This window comes from Barbus barbus (genome assembly GCF_936440315.1).
Source record: "Barbus barbus genome assembly, chromosome: 47".
NCBI classification, from domain to species: Eukaryota; Metazoa; Chordata; class Actinopteri; order Cypriniformes; family Cyprinidae; genus Barbus; species Barbus barbus.
Window position 1 is genome coordinate 5141549 of NC_136725.1, and position 26567 is coordinate 5168115.

Genomic DNA, 26567 nt, shown 5'->3' on the forward strand with positions numbered 1-26567 from the left:
ATGGAAATTTTTTGGAAGACGCTGACTTGGATATTTAGCCTGGTCTTGGCCGCTGCTGAAGCTCAGATCCTTTCATACAACTCTCAAGGTAGGTTTAATAACGTGTGGACAAGAACATATAGTGATGACTGTAGCAAACAGCTGATGTGATAGTAGCTCTGAAAATTCACCAGCAGCAAGCCATAACTCATTTCTGCTTACAGTGATGTCATTAAGACACTTTCAGCTCTGCCCAGAGGAAACTTTTTATTGCTCAGTTATGTTTCATGTAAGTGTCAAGCTCATCTCAGATGCTTCTTTTTAACAGATGAACAAATGAGACAATTTTTGACATACAGTAAGAGTACAGAGCTATAAAATAAATGTGGGTAGCATAACTCAGATGAGTTGATCTTGGAAAAAAAATATGAGAAACGCTTGAGTTCATTTTGAGATCTCTGGCTTTTCTCTGGCAGACTTGATCAAAGTGTGAGATGTTTTTGAGATCTCCGCTGAAATGCTGTAGGAGATAAATCAGAGCAGCAGACTTACTGATGTCTACGCCTAGGAGAAACAAGATTACAAAATATCCCTTTAATATCTCAACTGTTTCTCCTAGACATTAGTGAGACTAAATTGAGATTTTTGCTCATGTCTTCTGCTTCTGATTTTTCTCCTCGAGGAAAAAAAAAGTAATCTCATGTGTTTTCACCGGATTCCAAAAGAGATCTCAACAATGTCTCAAACTGTGCTCAGGTGTGCCAGTCCAGTGGAAAAATGTATTGCTTTCGCAGAAGATGGTGATCTCAGTTATGCTTCCATTTAAGTATCGGCATTGTTGCTCCTGAAAAACCTTGAGAGAAACCTTAAGACTGCTGACTTTAACCATCAAATCTGTCCATATTTTGAGACATTGTTGTTGATCTACTCTGAAAGAAGAGAAGACACATTGGAAATTACCGGGAGAGAAATCTGAGAAAAAGAAGTGTAACATAGAAGTCTCTATGTGCTCCCTTTAAATGTTACTGCTGTGAAGGAGAAACATCGGAGACAATAAAGAGATAGCAATCAAATTTCTCATCAGATTCGTCCAAGAGCAAATTATTTTAGCTTTACTCTCCACATTTTTATTTCTCCAAAGGATTTTTAGGAGAAACATCAAAAACTCTTCTAAGCTGTGAAAGAGCAATCTCTATAAGCACACCTGCCACTTACATTGCTGAAATTGCTGATTTTTGGTTTCCCATGATTACCCCTCCTTTGTTTTGCTCACTGTTATCTGCTTCACTTTATTTCCCAAAACACAAAGCGGAATTCCTGTCCACGCTGGAGCACTATCAGCTAACAGTACCAGTGCGGGTGAATGAGAGGGGCCAGTTCATGAGTTACACTGTGAAGCATTACAGACCTGGTCGGCGGCGGCGTGGACTGGACCAGGCTGAGCTGGACCACACTGAGACCAGGCTTTTTTACAAACTCTCAGCCTACGGCAAGCACTTTCACCTGAACCTGACACTCAACCCCATCCTGGTTTCTAAACATTTCACGGTAGAGTACTGGGGCAAAGACGGACTAGACTGGCAGCATTCAGTGGTCGATAACTGCCACTATGTTGGATACCTACTGGATCAATACAGCACTACAAAAGTGGCATTGAGCAACTGCAAAGGCTTGGTGAGTACATCCGACTTTGAAAATCTTCATGCTTTGGGGTGTATGAGAGGGTAAGTAACATTGCTATCTTTAGATGTACCAAAAGAGCCTTCTGATTTGTCCGGAATTTGTAATATTTGTATCAAGCTGTTTTTCTCCAAAATACCTCAGGAAAAGCACACTGTTTTCTGCATAAAAGAACAGATTGGAAATTGCACATTCAGGCAGGGATATGAAAGCATGCTGGCCAAAGACATGTGGAATATGCATTGCATTTTATTGCCCACATATCTAAAGATCTTCCGCTAAAGTGTTTACTTCCTCAAAGGGCCACAAACTTGCTGACTTAGCCTTCTTGATGTGACTGATACACTGTCCTTGCTGTTGGATGATTATTTCTAAACCATGTGCATTGTTGCGGAGATGTGCTATTACTTGTAGAGATCAAACTTTTAATCTTCACCTGGCAAAGAAATAGGTGAATAAGGGACCCAAGCAGTATCTATGGACTAGAATATCATGGAGACTTTGGTGGGCTCTTTTGAATTGGGCTAGTGAGCAACCAGCTAGCAGCCACCCACCCAGAACACAGTTTAGAATTAGTCCTATCAATCGATTAAAAAACAACAACTAATTAATCACAATTTTTTCTGAAATTAATCACGATTATTCGCGATTAATCCCACCCAACATTAAAGTTTTTAAATATACGTCTTCATTGCAATAATTTCACATTCAGGCTTTCAAATTATCGTAGAAACAACATAAAGACAGTATATTTTTAATATTTGTTTAATGGCATCTTTTTTAATGGCAAGTTATCAAAGACTAAATTCTAAAGTAAATGTATGAATCCTTAAAGCTACAAAAGTTATTGATTTTCTCTTTTTTCTTTTGTTCTTTGATTAATAGACATCACAGCAGCTGGGTTATTAGGTTATTTGGCTGCTATTACTTTAAGAGCTGCCGCTGCTGAACGTGACGTGGATACTCGTAGTTTCATTCGCACTTTAATATGAAATGATACAGGCTACAGTGTGCGCCGTCGTATTTGTGCATGCAATTGAAAAGCACGTGCTATATGGCCTGACAAAATCTCATCTGACTGCAGTTCACTGTTGTTCTACTGAAGCTCCTCTTTACCTGTGCAATTTATGCGTGCATTTGACTAGTGCCTGGGGCTGAGAAGAAGTGGAGTGCATGTCTGAAAGGTTTGATGTGGTCGTTAAGACGTTCTGCGTCTAAATAAACACAATTCTTGTCAAGAAAAAAGAGACAGAAGCAGCAGTTGTGAGTGGGGTGGCCAACCCTTGCTCCGCCCCTGCGTTAAATGCGTTAAATATTTCTAATGCCGTTAAACTGGAAAAATGAATTGCCTGCATTAACATGCTAATTCAGCACTATTTAGAATACATAGCAAAATACCTCAATAAATGCATAGCAAAAATCTAGTTAAAGCTGAAGTGTGTAAGTTCTGCACTACTACCATCACCAAACAAAATTCCAAAAGTTCCGGTGTCCTGAACACTCTGCTATTGGTTGGACAAACAGATAGTCCCGTCCCCAACTCATGCTATTGGTTGAATCAGTGTTGCTATGCTGGGAAGCTCAAACAAGCAGAGCAATGATTTGATAACACCAAATTGTTTACCCTTTTTGGGAAAATCAACCAAATGCTGGCGTCCTTACAGTTGTTGGTGCATTTTACGCTCAGATAGTTGAAAGGATTTTAACAATGAAAAGTGTCAATATTAATGTCTTGCTCAGCAGTTTTAACAGCAGAGCTTCAGGCCAGTGTTCAGAATGAGTCAGGATGTCTACATCACATTAATAAAGCTTAGGCAGCTTCAAGAAACTTATGCCTCATGTGTGACGAACATGAGAGAGAGAGAGCTTAAAGCACCTCGTCTGTTTTGCTGCCAGAGTTCTTATCTATGTCCCTGTCTCTGTGTACACGGCTGCTTCTGCTCACTGTTAAAGTGACTGCTGAGTGACAGCAAAATATTAGCTTAGCTGTCTCTCCGCATCGGGCTTGAATCCCTCCTGCACCTGCAAGCCCTTTGCCAGCTGATTCCTATCTCATGCTGAGCATTTCATCTGGTGGGGACTTTGATGTTGCTAAAACCGCACTCCACACGGTTGCTGTGAAACATGGCTTCCTGTGATGCAATGCGATTATCGAAATGTTAGATCACGGCTCTGGCTAGTATTAACTAGTGTGACCCTGCAAATTGCCTTGACAACTCACCTCTGTAACTTTAATTAATTCATTGTTTTGAGGTTTTGCATGACAAATAGCATATTTAATAATAATAATAATACATTTTATTTGTAACGCACTTTATATTACAATAAAATCTCAAAGTGCTACAATATAAAAACACAGAAAAAAAAAAAAATCAAGCAAAAGCTCTGCTAAAAAGGTGGGTTTTAAGGCCACGTTTAAAAGCATCCACCAACTGTGGTGTCCTCAGATGGTCTGGCAGAGCATTCCACAAACTGGGAGCGGCTGAGCAGAAGACCTGATCTCCCATAGTACGGAGCTTGGTCCTGGGGGGTTTCAGGAGATGTGCTGAAACAGAGCAGAGGGTACGTGTGGAGCATTGTGTAGAGAGATGCTCCTGGGGGGGGGGGCGTCACCATGGATACACTGGTGGGTGAGGATGGAAACCTTATACTCAATCCTGTATGAATCAGGGAGCCAATGGAGCGATTTAAGGATATGAGTGATTTGATCATATTTGCGCACTCTCATCAGGATCCTAGCAGCACTGTTCTGAAAGTACTGCAGGTTCTGGAGGCTTTTGCCAGGGATCACGATGAGGAGCACATTACAATAGTCCAGCCTGGAGGAGACAAAGGCGTGGACAAGCTTTTCTGCATCTCCAAAAGTGAGCATAGGGCGAAGTTTGGCGATGTTCCTCAGGTGGAAAAAAGAGGTCTTACACAGATGTTTGATGTGATCCTCAAAGGTCAGATGTGAGTCCATTTTAACACCCAGGTTGGTGATTGATGTTGAAAGTAAAATATCCTGGCCAGAAAAAGTAATGCTGTTAATGACAGTTGTTCGGACCTGGTTTGGAGTGCCGATTAGGATGGCTTCAGTCTTGGAGCTGTTTATCTGCACGAAATTTTGCTTCATCCACGCCTTTATCTCCTCCACACAGGTGGTCAAAATGGAAGATGGCATGACAGAAGACGGGGTTGAGTTGGTCCTGATGTAGAGTTGAATGTCATCAGCGTAGCAATGAAAAGAAATTCCATGCCGGCTGATGACGTGACCGAGAGGGAGCATGTAAAGGATCTGCCCGTCGCAGAAGTCCAAGTTCTTTAACAGCTGCAATGCATGTTGGAATGGTGCCGTGTTGAGAGTCAGCAGCTGCGAGAAGGAATACTTCATGCCGATCGCAAAAGCTTGCAGTAGCAGTGCTAAACAACAGAAAAAAAAAATAATAATAATAGGGTAGGCAGCTTTCAATTTGCTAAAATAATCCATGCAAAAACTTTAGAAAGAGAAATGGCGAAAACTTCAAACGCAGCGTCCTCTTACTACAATATAAAACAATCTGTGCGAAAACTTTGTCTTTAACTTGACGAGAGACTGAGAGGAAAATTCCCAAGAGTTCTGGCCCTGTGCAATTACCTTAAACTGGGGTGTTCACGTGGGAGGACAGGCCTCGATATTGGGTTCCACCCTGGTATCAGCAGCACCCTCACATAAATTTTGGAGAATTTAGAGTGGCCTTCTGGTCCTGAGGCATTTCCTGCAGCCACTGTGTCTGCGTGCAAACACAAAACCTTCCCTCTAAACCGCCGTGCAGACCTATAGTTTCAGGAGTTCAGAAAACAGCAAGCCTGTAGAGATCTTTACCTGACTCCTTGGTTGGATATTGCAAGAGATGACGGAATGATGATTTAAAGAAGAGAGAGCGCAATGTAAATAACCTTGTTGAACTGATTTATTACATTGTCCTATAAATCACGTTCTCCACATTCTGAAAACTGGCAAAATTCAAAAGCTTCTCGTATTAAAAGCTTATCTGGTTGCCATTAAACCAACCAGATAACCAACACAAAAGCTTTAGCTTGTAGTCCACAAGAAATTTCAAACAGCTCTGCTTTATCAGGTCTGTAATATTAGGCTTTTCTCCACAATCATCCTTTAGTCAGAATAAAGAACGAGACAGTTGTAATGATGCTAAAATGTTATATTATGATTGTTGCGGCCAAAAGTACTGGCTCACCATACTTCATAAATTGAGATCTCCGCGTTGCTTCAGTCATTTTATTGAAACCAAAAATGGAAAAACAATCCTTTGAATGCCTCAGCAGTTTTCGCTGTGCATCACGCAGCATACAGCTTATATCAACTGCAGCGTTGGCTATTTCTTTGTAAAGATTTAATTGGTCTCATTGTGGAGTTTTACACACTTGGAGAACATGCCAGCGTTTTTTTCCTCTTCTTTTTCTATAAACACATTTCTGAGGCTCTTTTTGAATTTATGTTAAATTGGGGGTGTTCAAGGTCGCAGGTCTGTGTGCTTTGGTTCCTTTCCCAGTAATTACAGTGTTGTTCTTTATGTAATTGGTGGTTTTTGAGTGATTTATCTCATTGATTTGTATTGTGTCGTGTTTTTGCATTTGCTTGCAATGCTGAATGATATGAATTACTTGAAATAATATGAGTAATAGTTATCTGCATTCTGGTATGTATTTTAACAGCATGAATATATTTGTAGAAATGATAAGCATGTGAGAGGGCCATTAAAATGCATGAATTTACAACCTTGTCCTTGACATTGCAGATGGAATATTTCAAACCTTGTCAATGAACATATTTTCTTGTTTTTCCTATGTGCTTTTTGTGTAACCTATCATTTTCTCTTTTCTTATCAAGCATGGTGTCATAACCACAGAGGACGAGCAATATTTAATAGAGCCATTAAAAAATATATCCAGAAATTTCAGTGATGTCAACGAAGAAGGACAACCACATGTTATTTATAAAAAGACTTCCATGCCTTCTCTGCAAGAGCCAAGCGAGGAGTTCAGCTGTGGTGTTTCAGGTTGGTAAACCTCCATTTGGCCACATCGTGACATAAACAGCTATAGATAGCAGTTTAGGAAATGATGGTCAGTGGTTCAGGTTTGGCTGCAAGTCTCTGTAAACAGCTTCGGCATAAACGTTGAGTTAAGATCTACTTCAGCTAAACCTCATTTTACTATCAATTGAATGGCTAATGAATCACTTTTTGATGAAAATGTGAACCATTTTTGTTTTCCTCAGACCTCACAATAAACAGGACACCCAGCTACGATACCAATCCTGAAGCAAACACATCTTACCCAGCCACGGACGGCGACAGCTCGATGGGTGGCCACCGCCAGCGGCGGTCTGTCAGCTCTGAACGCTTTGTGGAGACCCTGGTGGTGGCGGACAAAATGATGGTTGGCTACCACGGTCGCAAAGACATCGAGCACTACATCCTGTCCGTAATGAATATTGTAAGTTTGGTCCTGTTTGTCTCCAATGTGCATTTTATTCCTTTTTAAGGGTACGTGAGAAGAACTCGAACAGCATTTGGCTGACTTTGTGTCTTTTCTTCTTTTCTGGAGGTCAGGTTGCCAAACTTTACCGTGATGCCAGTCTTGGAAACGTTGTGAACATTATTGTAACCCGACTGATTGTTCTGACAGAAGATCAGGTGAGTGTTGCAGAAGTCGATTGTTGACCCAAAAATGACAATTGTTTACTCAACCATGTCGTTCCAAACCTGTATGACTTCCTCTCTTTGAAACACAAAAATGTTTTGAAGAATGTTCATGTGTAAGGACGAAAAACAATGAGACTTTTTATTTTGGTGTTCCACAGAAAAAAGAAAGTCAGACACATTTAGAATGACACGAGGATGAGTAAACAATGAAGAGTTGACATTTTTGCGTGAACTATCCCTTTAATGGTGTAATGCTTCAAGAATAAACAGTTTATAGTGTACAGCTGCATTTTGGTTTTTCTAAAGGTCATTGTATTTCAGTAGTACTTCTTAAGACTAGACTGGTGTGATATTTTTTCCCTCGTCTCACGCACATGCACACTATTCACCGTTCTTCTTTTGTCTGCATTAGCATTAAATGAGCGCAGAGTATTTTTAGAAGCTTAGAAACACACCTCACAGTAGTCTGCTGTTTTATTGCCCTGAAAAAGACAGATGGAATCATGAATCGTCTGACCACTTTTAAAGATAAAAGTTATTCGAACAGATATGCCTAGACATTGTCCCTGAGGGAAACTTTGTAAAAGATTTTACGTTAATGTCTTTAATGAGAGAGCCAGGGCGTTTGTCTATGTTTTTTTGGTTCTTGGAAGAGTCACATAACTCTTCCCAGACTGGGAAACCAACCAAAAGATCCAACTAGCTCATAAGAGCTAGTCATAAGAGCTACAATTCACATTGTACCAGCCAAATAATATAATATATTAAATCAAATATATACACTTAACACGTCGAAGTGTCCTTTGTCATATTGTGACTTGTCAACTTGCTTTTTGTTGCATTGATACGTTGCATCGGTTTTTTATGTTGCAGCCCAACTTGGAGATAAACCACCATGCAGACAAATCTCTAGACAGCTTCTGTAAATGGCAGAAATCCATTCTTTCTCATCAGGGAGATGGAAACAGTATCCCAGAGAATGGGATCGCCCATCACGACAATGCTGTTCTCATTACAAGGTCGGTTACTATTATTTCCATCTGATTTCTGGAGTCCTTCATAGTTGAGGTTGGGGATATGGTTAGGATTGGGTTTGTTTGAAAGGAATGTTGTTTCAGGGCCAAGATGTTGATTCAGGAACACATCCCACTTGGTCACCAACCAATCATGATTGACGACAACTAAAGTTTACTTTAAAGACCAATTCTGACTATCTTAACTAGCATGCATATCACTAGCACATTGGGTTTTTATTAGTACTTATAAAGAATGTATTAATGCCTTATTCTGCATAACCATATTTTATATTAACTAGATAGTAGTTAATAGTTAGTTAAGCTTAAATACAGTATATATATTCAGTGCTTAGTAGTTAGTATAGTTACCATTCCACAACCTAAAGAATGTTAGCTACTACATGTTAGCTGTGTGCAAGTACTTCATTATCACACCTCACTTGATACAATTGTCACATTTCCTATTCAGACTGACTATAGCATTATGTAGTTAAGAACCTCTGTTTAAACTACCAACAACACCTTGAATTGTTACAGTTGCTTTGATTTATATTTTGACTGCGTAACCCAGCAAACTAAACGTGTCCTGTTTTCATTGACTTGAGGTCATCTTTTTTTATTTGAGTCAGTCTGTGTTTGTTATATACATACGCTTCTGAAATCCCTCCCTTAATTCATTATATTTATCCAGGAGCTCAAAAACGTCTTACAGCTAAACTGCGGACAGCTCTGTGATTTTACATTTTTTACTAACTTCCTTAATTTAGCTCGAATTAGAGAAGAAAGGCTTGTTTTAGGGTTGGTTGACATTTTGGCATTTAAGTTTGGCGGTTGGTACTGGAAGCATATATTGGGTGGGTCGTTTACAACTGAGACTAACCTGGTTATTAATGTCATTGTTAATTGGTGTTCACTGATGATGCATGACTGTGTGGTTTGGACAGGTGCGAGCCTTGACACCGTCAGCCGATACTGTAGACCTCACTCCTTGAGCAGAGGTTATTGGATATTTCTGTTTATACACATATAATTTGTGTTTTTGCTAAACATGTGGAGCCCAAACAACTTTTCGAATTGACTGAAATGGGCGGTCTGATGCTTGTCTACAGAAAATTTCATTTTAAGTTTATTTCTTCAGAACAGACACAAATCTGCCAAAGTAAGCCAGGCGGTAAACAACTAGCCGTTGTACTGCTAATCTCTGGCAAACCCCGCTAGTTTACCACTATAAATGGATTTCATTCTGAATTAAATGCAGCTTTAAACTTTAGTCAGAGATTTTTCCTTTCAGAAAGAGAGGAAAACCTTTGCGTAATGCTAAATTTGTTGTAGGAATTGACATTTCATATTTCAGTTAAATATAAATGACTCCAAAGCTCATATTGTATTCTTTGGATCCACAGCTGTTGTCTTTAGAGATCCGTTCTGATTGTTTGAGGCTTTACTCAAGAAACGAACAATAGTCAAACGGTGGATAGCTATTATATCCCAAGCCAAAAGTGTTCATTAGATCTTATGGTGGTGTGTGGAACATGTAGAGGCATGCAGATATTTTGGCGTCTCCAAATCAAATTTATTTAGGTTTTATTTTATTTTATAAAACTATAGTCTGTACAGAAAAACACATTTACAAACTTGCAAAGTGCATATTGAATTTCTTTAAAGAAAGAAATAATTAAATGTATGTATTCATTTATTTTAACTAAAGTATTTCTCATCACTATGGACTCATTCTTCATCCAGTCGACTATGTGACATTTGCTTTCATGACGTTTACGTGACATTTACTTACACTGTTTACTGAATGAGTCACTGAGGCAGTTATTTTGGACAAAGGAGTATAGTATATTCATGCTTCTGAGCGAAATGTCATGATAGACATGAGCAAAGGCGATATTTCAATTTTCTGTCCTCTCTTTCCACATTGTGAGAACGTCATTTTACATCCATCAGCTACACTGTATTAAAGAACAGATCAGACTTCATCAGTTCTAAGTCAGTCAGTTCTGGATTACATTTGAAAATCATGATTTCATGTGCAGCAGGAACAAAGCCTTATTTACATGAAGACTAATATGCTGATTAGCTTTGTGTTGATAGCGTATTGTTGAGTACTCCAGGAGGAAGGTTCCCCTGCCACAGAGAAAAACAGAGCAGAGAGGACATAGACCACGAGCTGATGGACACGACAGAACAGGTCACTTGTAATAACATGAAACAAAGTCTCAGCGTTCAAATTCTGTTAGATTTATTAAGAATTTAAAATTTCAGTTTCGGGGCTGTTCAGTGGCTGGCGTGACGGATCATGCGCGCTCCCGCTTTTTAAGTTCAAGCGAAGCAGGAGTGCATCTTATTAGCATGAAGTAAACATTGAATGAACATCCGATCCATGCTGAAAGATACACTACTACTTACTGAATGTAATCACTCAATGAGTGTTTCAACCGCGGAAAGATAGCAGCTAGAAAACATAAAAGAAAATCCACACAGTGTCCATAAACTTGTGAGAAAAATAGAGAGAATTTTGCAAAAATTACATTACAAAAAAAAACATTTGCTCTTTTTTTGATTATAATTAATAAAAATGAATAGATATAACATTATTATAAAATGTTTTTAAAGAATTGTCTTCTCACCAAGCCTACATTTATTGGATCCAAATGCAGCAAAAGCAGTAATATTGTGAAATATGTTTACTATTTAAAATAACTGCTTTATTTGAATATATTTTAAAATGTAATTGATTGCTGTGATCAAATCTGTATTTTCAGCATCATTACTCCAGTCTTCAGTGTCACATGATCCTTCAGAAATCACTCTAATATACTGATTTTCTGCTCTAGAAACTTTTTTTTAATCATTATTATTATAAATATTTAAAACAGTTGAGTAATTATTTTTATTTTAATGAATACAAAGATCAAAAGATTAGCATTTATCTGAAATAAGGTTTTTTTTTTAGCTTTTTTTTTTAGGAGTCAGTATAATTATTTATTTACTTATTTTTATTTTTTTAATTTTTTTTTAGGGGGGGGGGTATTATAGAAATTAATACTTTTATTTAGCAATGATGATAAAGACATTTATAATGTTACAAAAGATTTCTATTTCAGATAAATGCTGTTCTTCTGAGCTTTCTATTCATCAAAGAAACCTGAAAAATTCTACTCGACTGTTTTCAGTAATAATTGGATTGGATTCAATTTATTGTCATTGCACATGTAGGTACAAGGCAACGAAATGCAATAGAGAAGAAGAGATACAGCATAACATGAGGAAAGAGAGGAGAAAAAAAGTGTCTTCCCACTACGTCCTTGGAAGAGGGTGCAGTGAGAGAACAGACAAAAAACCTCAGCATAAAGCACAGTCAACACAGAAACATAACTTGCATAGTAATCCTAGTTCAGACGAAACAGCCATCCGGCCAGCAGCTATTGCAGCGCCAACCCACGGACCCGTTAACACCTGACAGGATGAAGCGACGAAGGCGTGGGATGGGGGTAGGGAGGTGTATGAGTGTGTGTATGTGTAAGTTCGTGTGTATGTTTAAGTTCGTGTGCCTAGAGATCCGCCACGCTGGCACTCCAGACAAGTTGTCTCAGTCCGCAGATTGTATTGCCATGGAAACGACCTTGGCCGGAACCCAAACGCTCGACAATCACAAGGTGTTTGTTGAGGGGGGAGGGAAGAAAGAGCGTCTCTCTGCAGTATTCATCCGGGGAGTTAGATTCCAGAACAACCTTGCCAAGCTGTCTGTTGTTTTGGGAAGCCGAAAGAGATAAGATTGTTTGGTCTTTGGGCGAAAAGCTGCCTTTTAATTTCACAGCTTATTCTCATTGTCCATTCTGATCTCCTTGTCCATCAATTTCACTTTCCAAAGCCGAGAGCTTATCGTGATCGGATCCATATTGCGGTTAATAGTCTCTGTTTCAGAGTTGACCGCTGCCAACTGCTTCAATCATGACGGGCAGCCTTGTGAGGTTTTGGACAGCTTTTCCCGTCTCCTGAATTCTCCGATAACAGGGTAACACCTAATCCAAACAGCAGAAACCCAGTTATCATGGTTCCGAATAGGTAGATGTCTTCAATGTCCTCCACGGAAAGAGCCGCCAGACACACGACCCGCCACCTCTCCCATGCGTCCATCGTGTAGCCAGCTGCGAAAGTCCCAGCAGGACACTTGGGTTCTCCCGATCCCAAGATGGTGTCAATTGCATTAAGAGACCAGTTGATCAGATCCATAATTTCGGTTTTGTAGAATATTGCGGAGAAAGTCTCTTCAGTGTCAGACAAGGACAAGACAGGAGAGAGCAAGCAGGGGTGATAAGGGCAGGGAGGGAAGAAAAATGCGACCGCCTTCGATGAGAGCCAAACGAGAAACTAATAATACTAATAATAATAAATGTTTTTTGAGCTAAAAAAATCAGCTTTGAAATCACAGGAATAAATTACATTTTAAAATATATTCAAATAGAAATCAGTTATTTAAATAGTAAAAATATTTCACATTACTGCTTTTTCTGTATTTTGGATCAAATAAATGCAGGCTTGTTGAGCAGAAGAGAATTAAAAAACATAAATCTTACTGTTGTAAAACTTTTGACTGGTAGTGTTAATCACAGGCTTGTTAATTATTCATGAATAATTCTCACTCCAGGCTGCTCCAGACACTGGTTAATGAGGTGATAGAATTAAGAGAAATAAGTTTCAAACTAACATTTGAAGTTACGGTAGGAATGTAGAGATAATGTGTGGTAATATGAAGTAATTAGCAATTGTAGGATTTATTCATGCTTTTTTTAGGCCAGGTTGGAGTTATACACTGATTTTCTGTCATGTCCATGGACCCCCTGAATTAGCCTTGACCACCCCATGTATAAAACTCTAGGTCTTGGAGACATTTATGTGAGAGGATTTCATATATGACTAATGATAGCCTGAAGGAGAGCTTAACCCTCAGAGTGATGTTTCCTTGAAAGCCTGTTCAAGTTAACTCGCCAGCATACCATACAACGTTATGTCTTTACTTATTAGCTCTCTAGCCGATTATTATGATTATTTGCTTATTTTTGGTGAAAATCAGTGCTGATTAGTCATGCTTTTTAGGGATGCATCGATCCGATACTCAATATCGGTATCGGCTCCGATACGGTCATTTTCTGCGGATCGGGTATCGGTCAGACGAGACCGATCCAAATCCGATATTGTGCGTATACTATTCTGTGTTATTGTTGAGCCCCACGAAAGGCACAAAAACATTATAAAGCACCATAAAGTTTTCGTGCACTATATTTCAAGTGTTCTGAAGCTGTTCCATAGTTTAATCTGAGGTACAGATAAATATTTAAGTCTTTAAATTCAAGTTCAGATAAACTCTTCTCTCCGCCGCGGCTGTCTGTCATCCTCTATTCAGCGATCAAACTGCGTGTCGCGTTCGGTTACTACAGTCAAACTCTCATCAAGAGCGCACAGTTACTGAGGTTTAAAACTGTTAAAAGAAAAGGCTTGATAAACTTACGCACAGATTTAATACACTACGCATCAATATCTCTTCCCTTTGTACTTTGAACGTTTCTATGCGGACTCAGAGCGCTGCGCGCTGTGACTCCGTGTCGCTTCAAGCGCTTCATTCTGCGCATAAGCGCTTTCTGCTGCTCTTTATTGGAGTCTTACTTATTATAATACTTTTGCGCAATGAAAGATTATTAACAGTCTTTCTTGCTCTGTCCTATCTATCATATGTTGCTGCCTTCATTACTGTGCTATAGCTTTAAAAGAAATGTCTTTTAATTTTATAGTAGCCTATATATTTATATATAAATGTATTTGCTTGTTTTTTCATGAATGTATTTTACAACAATTCAAAGAGCAATGTGTATAATGGTATCGGATTGGATCGGTATCGGCAGATACTCAGATTTTTCAGGATCGGTTCTGAAAAAATGGTATCGTTGCATCCCTACTTTCGATTGGTTTTGGTTTTTGATTGTTGTTTGGCATCATACATTGACTTTTACTAAAATTGGTAATGCTTTATTTTACAGTGTCCTTGTTTCACGTTACAAAAGTTATGTTATGTAATCTTTACCCTATAGTAATTACATGCTGTTAATTAATATTACTCAGTGCATGTAATTACAGTGTAACAAGGACACTAACATAAAAAATAAGATGAAATTGTCATAGTGACGGTAGTTTGCTGCAAAGAAAATACATTTTTTTTTATAGTAAATATAGAATTTTACTGAACTTATTATAGCTGCAATTTACTGTACAGTGTTTACTACAATATAAAGCATTGCAATATTTTACAATGTTGCTTGTGAAAGTTGCTGTAGTTTACAGTGTTTTTTATTAAGTTTGCTATAATGTATTTAAATACAATGTAATTATGGAAACGACCACAATCATCGCAATTTAAGTAAATTTTGCAAATATTGCAATTTTAGTAACTGTACATTGTTAAAAAGTTTCAGTAAACTACCATAACTTTTACACTTTTAGTAAATTTGAATGAATTCACAAAGCATACAGTAAATTTCAAGAACTATTGTAACTATGAGAATTAAAAAATGTTGCAAACAATTCCAACTTTTGAAATTGTAGTAAAATTTGTGACTATTGCATTGTGATCTTTGTACTTGTTGTAGTTTATTAAGTGTACTAAAAGAGATATAGTTGTGTGATTTTTTTTTATTTAATGGTGTACAAAGGACATCACTCTCACAGTAGAAATTATTATATATCCATATATCGGTCGTTAAAATTACTTTCACTTCAGCAGAGGTCACATGGACAGTTTTCTGAGGTCAGCTGTCCCTCTCATTGGGTGGCTCAGAGATGTAAACATTTAGACAGAAGCTCTCGGGTGATGGCATTTGCCATATTTGCTGCAGTACCTCTGCTGGTACAAGAGAAAGAGACATTAGTGGGATAAAGACTGCGTGATGCAGACATATTATCCTGACGGATGGTCCATTCTGACCTCTTCAGCAATGTTTTTCCTGCCCTAGACTTTTGGACGGAGCATGACGGGGGGATGCAATATTGCTTGTTTGGAACACGATCCATTGTGAGAGCTGAGGGAAATTAAAGTAACTAAATCAAAATAAATCGATGTCCAAATGAGGTCAGCTTCTCGACACAAGTTCATGAGACAGTACCTAATGCTGGTGGGCTTTCTCTGCTTGGGGAGTCGTGGGACGAGGAGGGAGCAACTGAAATTGAATTTGCATTGTCCTTGGTTTTCTAATACATTAAAAACCCATCCTCAAGGCAGAGACCTTGTTCATCATTCCGCGTGTATGCCTTTCTTTTTTTATTATTATTGAATTACCAGTACAGTATATACATCAATTAGACATCAAGTGAAATAGTGGGTCAAATATATGTATATTGGATCTTCCATCTAATTTACTCTAAAGTTTAATATGTAATTTTGTTATACATACAGGTTTAGCAATTTGATGAAATGTTAATGTTTTGTAGTTATTATTAGTTGTAGTTGCTTAAGGCACTATTAATATATTTAAAGGCTAGTATGATCTAAACGTTAATAACAGATTTAAAGGGGTCCTATTACACTTTTTCACCATTCCTCTTGTTTGTTAAACGGGCAAAATGTACACCATTGTTAATCTGAGCAGATTAAGTTTGCGGTTATGGTAAGGGGCGTGGCATCTCCGGAACGATTCACCAATCACAGCGCACTGGGCCAGCTAACCAATCAGAGCACATTTCATATTTCAAAAGGAGGGGCTTCACTGAAAAAGGAATTAAACAGAGAGTTTGAGACAGACTAGTTAGTGGCGTGCTGCAAATATGTAAAATATGCGAAAAACAATGAGTTTTTGGAACAAACAAGCATGCAAACCTATTCTAGTACACCCCAAAAACCAAATCAAGGCTTCATAAAAGGGCATAATAGGACCCCTTTAATAAGAGATTGTTTTATTGAGGCTATTCTGCTGATGCAATGAGTATTTTAACACTTACCAGCTGGCTCCATTCACTTCCTTTTTCAGTGCCTCACATATTTTTGCATTTTCACAAGAAAAATAATAATAATAATATTAATAATTTTGGTATATTGAGCTTAACTGGTATTGAACCTTGAAAATGTAAAAAATTTGACTGAAGACTTGTGCTACGGACATAAATACCTCAAATCACATGGCTTGTTAAATAACTTATGATGATAAATTACTAACCACCTAGAAACGCCCTAGCAACTGCACAGCTACATAAAACGCCCTACTAATTGCATATCAACTTATTTGCATGGGCAGGCACTGCTCACATTGTCTTAAGAATATTTTACATGAGCGCAATCTCAATATGAGTTTACATTTTTTCACATTTGTATAAATTGTATAAGCAGCGTCTTACATGCATATAAACTGTGCAAAGGAGCACAAAGAGACCCTTGTTTTGATTATTTATTTTTTGGCTGCAATATTCCAGTATGATTTTCCAGATTCAAAGATCGTTTGGCTCTTTTGACCCTTTTCAGCTGCCACAGTAAACAGAGCGCATGGATATCTTCAGATCGACACCAAAATAGAAGGCCGATAGGAACTTTCCAACTACCAGTCTGACTGAATACGTGCATAACGTCTGCGCCGTTCCCCTCAAGCCCCTGACGCAAAACACAAAGCTTCTGAGAGAGTTTAATATGATTCAGATCAGGCGCTGTGTCTTTCCTCTGCGCTGAAGACAATGTCAAACAAAGCCTGGCTGCCTGCCTTTGGCCAGACTCAGCAGCCCAAACTGCTTGTGATATTTTTCAGGAGGTGTTAAATGTCCCATTTGGGGAATAAGAAAATATTTGGCATTCTTTCATATAGGCCTGCCGCCGAAAATGTCCGCCGACTGACGACAAGTCCCAGTGGGGAAAAAGAACGCGTTTGGGTTACAAAACAAAAAACAACAAAAAACTAAAACTGAGGCGAGTAGCACAAACTGACAGTAAGTTATAGTGGATGCTGTCAATAAAATGTGGGTCATAGATTTTGACTACAGTGCATTAGTTTGACATTTTAAACTTCCTTAAAAGAAGTAGAAGTAGTAGTCTAATAATTATTAAACTTCAAGACGTAACTTTCTTGCAGCTCAAACATGGTGAAAGCAAGAACAGATAAAATGTAAATTTTATGGACCTTGTTAATGTTAATGTAGGATTATCTGTTACGAACATGAACCATAATCGCATACTAATGCTAATACTGTGCTAATATTTACAGTTTGATAAAATGGGTGAAAAAATATAGCTTACGCTATATTTCAATAGTCCACTTTAGACATTTTACTAACTACTAAGTAGCCTAAATTTGCAACTACATGTCAACTAACTCTCATAGCATTAATTGTTAGGTTAGGGTTAGTAGAATTAGTTCACATGTACTTGCAAACTTACTTGTAGTCATTACAGTATCTGTTGGGGGACTATCAAAATAAAGTGTTACCCTTTTTTGACTCCAGACATTAAGCAGCCACCCAGAACACATTAGTAACCACATTCGAACGAGCTTTGCACAGCCAAAGGCATTCACGTTTTATTTATAAGTAACGCATGGAGTTCTGATGAATTTCTGCCATACAAAGACCTCACTTTCGATTTCTTTTCTCTTTTAGGTATGACATCTGCACCTATAAGAACAAACCCTGCGGTACTCTTGGTAAGTACCTGAAATGTATCCTAAGATGAAATATACTTTGATTTAAGGTCCTTGCACACTGAGTCCGAAATTTTCGCATGCGTTTTTCTGTTTTTTCGTATTCGGCATCCTTTCCCATCAAAATGCATGCTACGGATGCGAAAATGCAGAAAATCGAACCCGATCCGAATTTATTTTGACGAACGAAAGTTTCAGAGGCAGTGTGTAAACGTGATTGACTCAACGTGAGGTCATATTTATTTTTTAACGTGTGAAAATTTCGGACGGAAAATTTGGACTCAGTGTGCAATGGCCTTAAGTCCCAAAATGAAAACTCTGTTGTCATTTATTCAACCTCATGTTGGTCCAAACCCATAGGAAATGTGTTCATTTTCGGAACACGAATGAAGATATTAATCAAAATCTGAGAAGTTTCTGTACCTCCATTGAAAGTCTATTCACCCAAAATGTTGACGCTCAAAACATTCATAAAGAGACTGTGAAATAAATGTATATATTTACATTTATGCATTTAGCAGACGCTTTTATCCAAAGCGACTTACATTGAATTCAAGTTAGAGTTTTTACATTTTATCAGCTCTTGCTTTCCCTGGGAATCGAACCCATGACCTTGGCGTTGCTAGCGCCATGCTCTACTATTTTCTATTATTTCTTCTGAAGAGTCTCAATCACTTTATATGATGAACAGATTTATATTAGGCTTTTAGTCACATATAAACCATTGTGAAAAATAAATATAGGCCTACTGAAATGTATACTACAAATACATTTACATATGTTTGTACTTAAAAAAAAACTAATTTTGTATTTAATGCACTTTAATTGTGTGGAAGTAGTGCTGAAGTCCAACTAAAGATACACTGAACTATATTTGATTGTGCTCAAGTGGAACTATTGCAAATATACTTCAGGTACACTTTAAATATCTTGCATTTAAAGACCGATATTATTCAGAGATCATACAAACCTCATCAATAGTGACATTAAAACACATTTTAGGCTTAATATTAAGAAATGTGCATTGTGCACAATTAGTACTCCAAATAAAGTTTAATTATAATTTTTACATCAGTAAGTATTTTAAACATACTTAGAATTAAATAAATGTATTTTAAATATATAATGTTTTTACTAGGGATTATTGATCAGAAAACTTAAACAGAAGTTCAACCATACTTGCTTGACACACATGAACACACATCATTGGCTCTTGTTGAAGCTCAAACTGCTGGTGTGACACACGAGAATGACATCATTGGCTCTTGCGCATCAAGCGAGTATGCTTGAGCTTCCATAATCAAATTTGAATTGGATTTGATTCAAAATATCTTCATTTGTCTTCTGAAGATGAACAAATGTCTGGAACGGCATGATGGTGAGTGAATGGTGACAGAATTTTCATTTTGGTGTGAACTAACCTTTCAAACGTATGTCACTGAAAGGCAAATGCTACATGCTTCGTTAAACAAATAATTTGGTAAGATAATTGAGAAAGACTTCACTGCCCTGTCTTTATAGAGCTGGCTCACATTGAGCTCAAACATGGCTCAAAGCCTGCCTGCCTCTACAGCCGCCGCTGTCTCTTGTTTCATTTCCAAACATTCCCACTCCTGTCTGCTACGGGACGGAGGTGTTTACCCCAAACCAAAAAAGAAAACTAGAAAATTAGACTATACAATATATAACAGAGAACAACAGATAAAAGTAGAATTAATATGTTTAAAGAAGTCGGGATAACTGAGGAGAAAGCAAACACTGGTGTTTCCCCCCCTTAAATGGTCTGTAGGCAGTGTCAAAGCCTCGTCTTATCTGAACCAGCCCCCTCCAGGGCTGAACCGTATATCTTAGAAGTAATATTGTGACTCCAGGGGTGGTTTGACAGATTGACCGCATTCGTCACATTCCCCGGGTCCCTTTAATTGCCCTGGCATCTGCTCTGCTTCCTTGCTGCCCCCCTCCTCTTTCTCCACCTCCATCTCCACTTCAACACCCCCCACTCACCCAGAGGCATCATCGTGATCTCGGGTCAACGTGTTGCCCTCTGGGGGTCACCGGGTAATCGCAGAGCGGGGATAATACCAACGCGACCCTTGGCTTAGGAAAACAAGCCCCACAAATGAGCTTTCCCACTAGCCCTTTTCCATCCTGTATCTCTTTCCTTTTTTACCCTTCTTGCCTCCAGTCGGTGTCTTATTAGCCTTTGATTTGCATGTCTGCTCTTGTTTGAGCCTCTGGATAAGGAAGATAAAGAGACCAGAAGTGCTTTGTTGGAGCGATGGTTCCCAAGCAGACACAAGCTTCTCTCGGTATTCCATATTCTTTTGCAATATCTTTCATATTATTTTGCCCACAGGGAGGTCAGGTTTATATCTTTCCAATACTCTATTGTTATATTATCAACTTTAAAGCAGTAGTTCAGCCTCGTAGCATTTCAAATCTGTATTACTGTGTTTTCTGTGGATCACTGGTCAGTGACATTGTTAATTTAAAGTAGTCTGAAATAATCTTTTATTATTGTTTCTTAGAAAAAAAACTGCCTATTATATTTGGAAAAACACAGTGTGGTGTGACCAACTATGTCATGTGGTTCAACCAACATGCAGAAAACAATAACATAAAAAACATCCCCTACAGACTCTTAAAACATCAGATAGATTGACCTTTTTTATAATTCATTATTTAAGGCAAGGTTAGTTCAGGTTTTAAAATGTCAGATGGTGCAACTCCACAAAATTAATGATATTTATGAATTAATAATTCATCAATCCACACATCATAAGATATTTCCAGAAATGACCAAGCTGCTATTTTCCATATACAATGAAAACATTAAAATTTAAGACACAAAAAGGACCATAAAAGTATAATGAACTGAGGCCATAAAACGTATGGTATTTATACAGAGTCAGCTCTCAAATTCTGTAAATGGCAAGTGTATTTTCAACCTGCATTGTGTGAAGACACGTTACACTAGGTTTAATGTTGATGAAACCTCTTCTCCATTTAATCTTGCATGTCAGTGAATACAAACATTCTTCAAAATATGTTTTATTTACTTGCCCCCTCCCCAACAGGTAAATTATCCAGGACTGTTGAATTGTTGAATTATGGACATTAAATTAGAGGCTGAGGTTTCCTTTGTGCATTTGAGTTTGCAAAGATAAACTACCCACCATGTGTCTGATGCAACCAGAGACCAGAGCAGGCTTCTTGGATCTTGAATGGTCCTCCATGCATCTAGCTTTAGGGTTTTGTGTTTTGCTCCCAACAATCACCAACAGATGTAATCTGGTGAGAATTGTTCAGCTCTCCCTGGCTGGATAGATGGGAAAAAAGAACTAAGAGACACCTGGATTTTTGCAAAAGCCCTTTTCCCCACTTCATAGCTTCAAGGGAACCCGCTCCCCTTAACAGAAGCAGCTGGCTTTGAGACTGTGAAGACTCAATCTTTGCTCCATCTTCTTCTTTGTCAAGAAGAAACATCTGATATTTTTGTAAGACATTAAATTAATCCTTTTTTAGGGGAATTAAAAGCATATGTTGTTAAATGATGGTTTGTTAGCTATCTTTTTGCTTCAGAAAACGTGGAAAATAGTGTTACTGTAAAACAAAAAACCTGTAAAATAGGATACAATGTACTGTATTAAAATGAAGGCTTTTATATATTTTCATTACGTTGTGTTTTATGGTAACAGAATTGCTCATAAAATTAATAGTTAATTATCAGTACATTTTCGTTTTTATTTATTCATTTCTTTTACAGTGTATGGACTACTGTTCTGATACTTTTGTGCTCCTTTTGCATCATTTTTGATGCTTAAAAGCCCCATTTAAGCCCCATATCATTTATTGTATTTGCAAGGAAAATAGCAACCAATTCCTATTTTTTTTTTCTTCCACAGAAGAAAGTTTAATGTATCAAATCATTAATGTAACAAAAATGTGGCAGAAAAACATTTTTTACTATTTTTTTTAAATGGTAGCTCTTATGATTTTTTGTTTTAAATAACTAAAATTCATTCAAATATATATAGCTTAATTTTTAAACAGAAAATTAGCTTCTTGTGTGTATTTTTATGCTTATTGGAGTAGCATGTTTTTAGGTTATCAACCTCTAGCCAAACCTCAATTGTGAGTACTTTGCATAATGTCTTGGTTCGCTTGACTTTGTTGCTGTTGATGAATGTGTTGATCTAAATGAGTCAGTTCTTATGATATATTCCAGTCATCAAGCTGCCTATGTAGGCAGTGTATAGAAAGATTTGTGGACGTTTTGTGAGATCCAAGCGCTCTATGTCAGTGCTGCCACACTGAGGTGGCTTGCTACAAAAGTTGCTACATAAAAACAGAGAGTATATTTAATGTTTCCTACATTCCATACCAATTAAATAACAGGCCTGTTTATTTATAGCAAAGAAAATGACAGTGCAACATAAAGCTTAAAAAAGTACAAACCTCTCAGAAAGCCAAGTCCCTGTAGGCCAGGGACCAACACACTGTCAGTAGTAAATTTCAACTTATGTGGGTTTTATGTTAATACCCCAAAATTGTCAACTAAATCTTATTTGGAAGAAAACAAACATAACAGGATTAAGAAAACAATGATTTCTTTCACTATTTTTGCAACTCTGAAACCTTGAATAATAAAAACATCTATATTTTAGGGGCACAAAGTGATGTGTTTTCTTGAATTCCGAGCTCTGGCTTGAATTACTAGGTGGTCCCTTGTTACCAGATGTAGAATTTATAAATCTAACCCCCTTGTCTAGACATTTTCCAGCTACAACATCAGTTGTTTTTTTATTTAATTGTCTAGCCGTCAGTGTTGACCCACCCCCTGGTGATTTAAAAAAACTTTCGCATAAACTTTTCACCAGCTTCAAATTCAGTGGTGTCGAGGTTAATGTGAAGAATCTCATTTATGGTGGTGACTCAGTGCAGCACTTCTACACCTTGACCTGACTTATGTGTGTGTGTGTGTGTGTGTGCTTTTGTGTTTGTGTGTGTGTGTGCGGTCAGGTTTGGCGTCCGTAGCCGGAATGTGTGAGCCAGAGAGGAGCTGTAGTATTAATGAAGATATAGGCCTTGGTTCGGCCTTCACTATTGCACATGAGATCGGACACAAGTAAGTATATTTTCTCTCTCTATTTGTCTTTGTGTTTCTGTCTGAATGAATGAATGTGAACAGTCGTATGGATATAGATTGTAATATGTTAATTGCAGTTAATTAGTAGTGTTTGCTAAGGCAGGCATCGCTATTTAACTTAACTTAAAGGGAGAGTTCACCCGAAAATGAATATTGCGTCATTGTTTACCAACCCTCATGTTATTCCAACCTGATGTGTTTCTTTCTTCTGCTGAGCACAAAAGAAGATTCTGACGAATGTGAGTTACCAAACAGTTGACGGTAGCCATTGATGTCCATTGTATGTAAAGAAAAAAAAATGCTATGGAATTCAATGGCTATGTCAGTGAAGTCAGAAAGTAAATGATGACGAGGAAGAAGGAGAATTGTCCCTTTAAATCTTGTTTACAGTGAGTTTATACACTTTCTGGCACTTTTATAGGAAAATATTTGGGAGAAAAGAAAACAAGAATGTTGCAAGCCAGATTTGAGCTCATTTTTCTTGTATGAGCACCATGACTGTAATATAATATAATGAAGAAGAAAGCCTCTTTTGCTATTATTGCTCAAAAAAATCTTATTTTAACAAAACTGTAAATTCAAAAAACCTTTATCTGCCAAATGTTGTGTTATGTGGTGCAACCAACTCAAATCGTTAAAATATCAGAAAATTCAACGTTTTAATAACAACACAAGTTTAGTTAAGGCCGTGTTCACACTTGGCGTCTTTTTTGACTAGAAAAAGTTCACAAGAGCGTTTTTTTAATGAAAAACAAAGCTGGCAGCGTCTGTTACAAATAGCAGCTGAGAGCATCTTTTGTTGTCATAGCAACAGCTGTAACAGTAGCCTAGCGCTGTGTACTGCAGAAATGTCAAGAAAGAGTAAAAAGTTGGCTCTTGCGTTGGCTTTTGAAGTTAACGGGAAAGAAAATGTCGATTCACAACGACGTTTGTGGGTGCACGACATTATACGGGGAAGGAACCAATATTATGATAGAGTTTTGTGCTCATATCATACAGCTCCTTGTGCTCCGAAACTAGTAAGAGCAGTCTATCTACCGGCATCTTCTCCGTTTTTCTTCTTGTTGTTATGGAAACGACAGATCTCGCTACTCGCTTGTCATTGGTCAGCTGTCAAAAAGGCGCTTGACGTAGGGCGTTTTTTTCAGAAAAGTTAAAATTTTTTCAACTCGAAAAAACGCTCTGAGCTGCAGAAAAAGAAGCCGGCGGTGGCGTTTTAAAAAGCGCTCAGGACTTTTTTGAAAACACGGTTTACTCCATAGGATTATAATGTAAAACAGACGCCGGCAGCTTCGAAAAAGACGCCAAGTCTGAACACGGCCTAAGGCTGTCATGTGATGTAACTCATGTGATGTAACTTTTCTTTTTAAATAAATAAATGAACGAACGATTTCTTCTCGCAGAACTTTTCAAGTTTTAAACTACATTTCTAATGAAAATTTTCCAGTAAAATTTTAGATTTGTTTTCTTTTCTTGATCTTATTTGGCACCTGTTTTAGAGCATTTAGTATCTAATTAAACTGCATTGCGGGTAGCAAGTGAAATACAGCACACAAAAGTAATGCAACTGTTCAGTGAATTCACCCCTGAATGTGTAATGAGATGGTCAGGACTTTATTAAAGCCCTTGTGGTTGAAAAATTGCTCAGTATTCTACATGTGACGCTTTCACATCTCATAATGTATTTGTGTCTGGATTGGTTTTATTGTGGTCATTACTATGTATAATCCTCCAGCCAAAATGCAAAGCGTGAACTGCCTGCACACACATCTTTATGCAAATGACAGCCTGGACAAATGAACCCTATCCCAAAAGCTTAGAAAAATAACCATGATCTATTGGTCTATGTAGCTTTTCGGCTAAGTTCAGCAAGATGGCAATTTCCTCTATTATGTCTTGCGTCTGCTTCTGTTGTGGAGCAGTTGTAAAAATAGCCCCTGCTTCTTGTGGGGAAGGTTTCTCCCACACTGATTTATATTGAGAGTAGAGTGAAATGTCATAAATGTGCGCCTTAAAAAAACACAGAGGAATTGTGTGATGTGGTGGGGGGTATGTTATATACATTAGAGGCTGATTTCTGCTTTTGGATAGACCGACAACGAAAGCTTTGAGGGCTCGCCGTAAGGTGATCTTATTTTTTCATACAATATCCAGACAGATATGTAAGGGAGCAAAATTTGCACAGCTCAAATGATGTATTTGTGGAGTTGCCGTCAAGGAATGTGGCTGAATGCTTCAGCAGTCTTGTACACCGATGGCCCGTGAGCAGATGAAAGCAGCTTGGAGGAAGGGGGGAAAGGCAGGCCAGGTTCATTAAGAGATGACTGCCTGATTGAGGTCTGCTCAAACGTGTAATTATTGATTGACAGGCCTGGATCAGGGTGGTGATTACAACTTTCACGTTCCTTCAGAGCTCCAGACAGCCTCTGGCCTTTGACCCATCAGTCCCCTTCTCACAGCTGTTACCGAGCCAGAGAGAGCCTCTGTTTACAGCTTAGCTGAAGGAGATGTTCTCTGCTCATGAGCTTTCAGAGCTGCCCGAGCTTGTTTGCTTGTGTGCGGAGTGGGCGACGTGATTGACGTTGATCTGCTGCTTGTCTCACAGTTTCGGCATGAACCACGATGGGATCGGGAACTCCTGCGGGACCAAAGGTCACGAGACAGCCAAGCTGATGGCGGCCCATATCACAGCCAACACCAACCCATTCTCCTGGTCAGCCTGCAGCAAGGACTATATCACCAGCTTTTTGGAGTAAGTGAAAAGAGCATTTGAAGAATGCATGCCCTAATGCAATCATATACAATATAATATAATCCATTATTCCATCTCATTTGCTTGTCTAAAGCCCAGCTCACACTATGCGATTTTGCCACGATTTGGTTGTCTGAGACAAATTTTGAAAATCCTAAAAGATTCCTATATTCCTAGACTAAAATCTGTAGTCTTTGATCGCTGGTTTGACATGTTCACCGACAGCCGTTTAATGGCCGTTGCGATCAAATTTTACCTCCGATGAAATTCTGGCAGTGTCAGAAGATTTGGCGCACAGGCTTGCAGTGTGACTTCTCCTACGACGAACGTCTAACTCTCTTTGTTTTTCAAGACAAGCCATGATCAGAATTAATGCTGGAGATTTCTCCCATCCCCCGCTCACAGAATTCATATATGTTGCTATTATAAACTACACTACTTTTCAACCAGACATAGGAGACTTTTGACTATTAGCATCTAGTCTGAAAACATCATGACATAGTAACTCATTCTGCGAAAAGCATTGCATACACTTAACCAAAGATTCAAAACATTGGCAAATATAGTGGCTAATTTTTCCTCAAAAGTACTCATTGTAACTTTTCTTCTAAATGGATTGATAAAAACCTG

At 38.1% G+C, this 26567-nt stretch overlaps 1 protein-coding gene across 1 annotated transcript in view; it reads left to right on the forward strand.

The window, feature by feature from the left end:
- The window catches only part of LOC306865362 (A disintegrin and metalloproteinase with thrombospondin motifs 6-like), a gene marked incomplete at its 5' end in the record, with an annotated part of 89416 nt that continues 62849 nt past the window's right edge, over positions 1–26567 (forward strand). The window contains 9 exons of the mRNA XM_079409921.1: positions 1–88; positions 1289–1653; positions 6530–6698; positions 6920–7137; positions 7254–7337; positions 8220–8365; positions 17996–18039; positions 23059–23164; positions 25791–25937. Coding sequence (XP_079266047.1) covers positions 1–88; positions 1289–1653; positions 6530–6698; positions 6920–7137; positions 7254–7337; positions 8220–8365; positions 17996–18039; positions 23059–23164; positions 25791–25937 — 1367 coding nt within the window. The remainder of the gene's footprint in view (positions 89–1288; positions 1654–6529; positions 6699–6919; positions 7138–7253; positions 7338–8219; positions 8366–17995; positions 18040–23058; positions 23165–25790; positions 25938–26567) is intronic.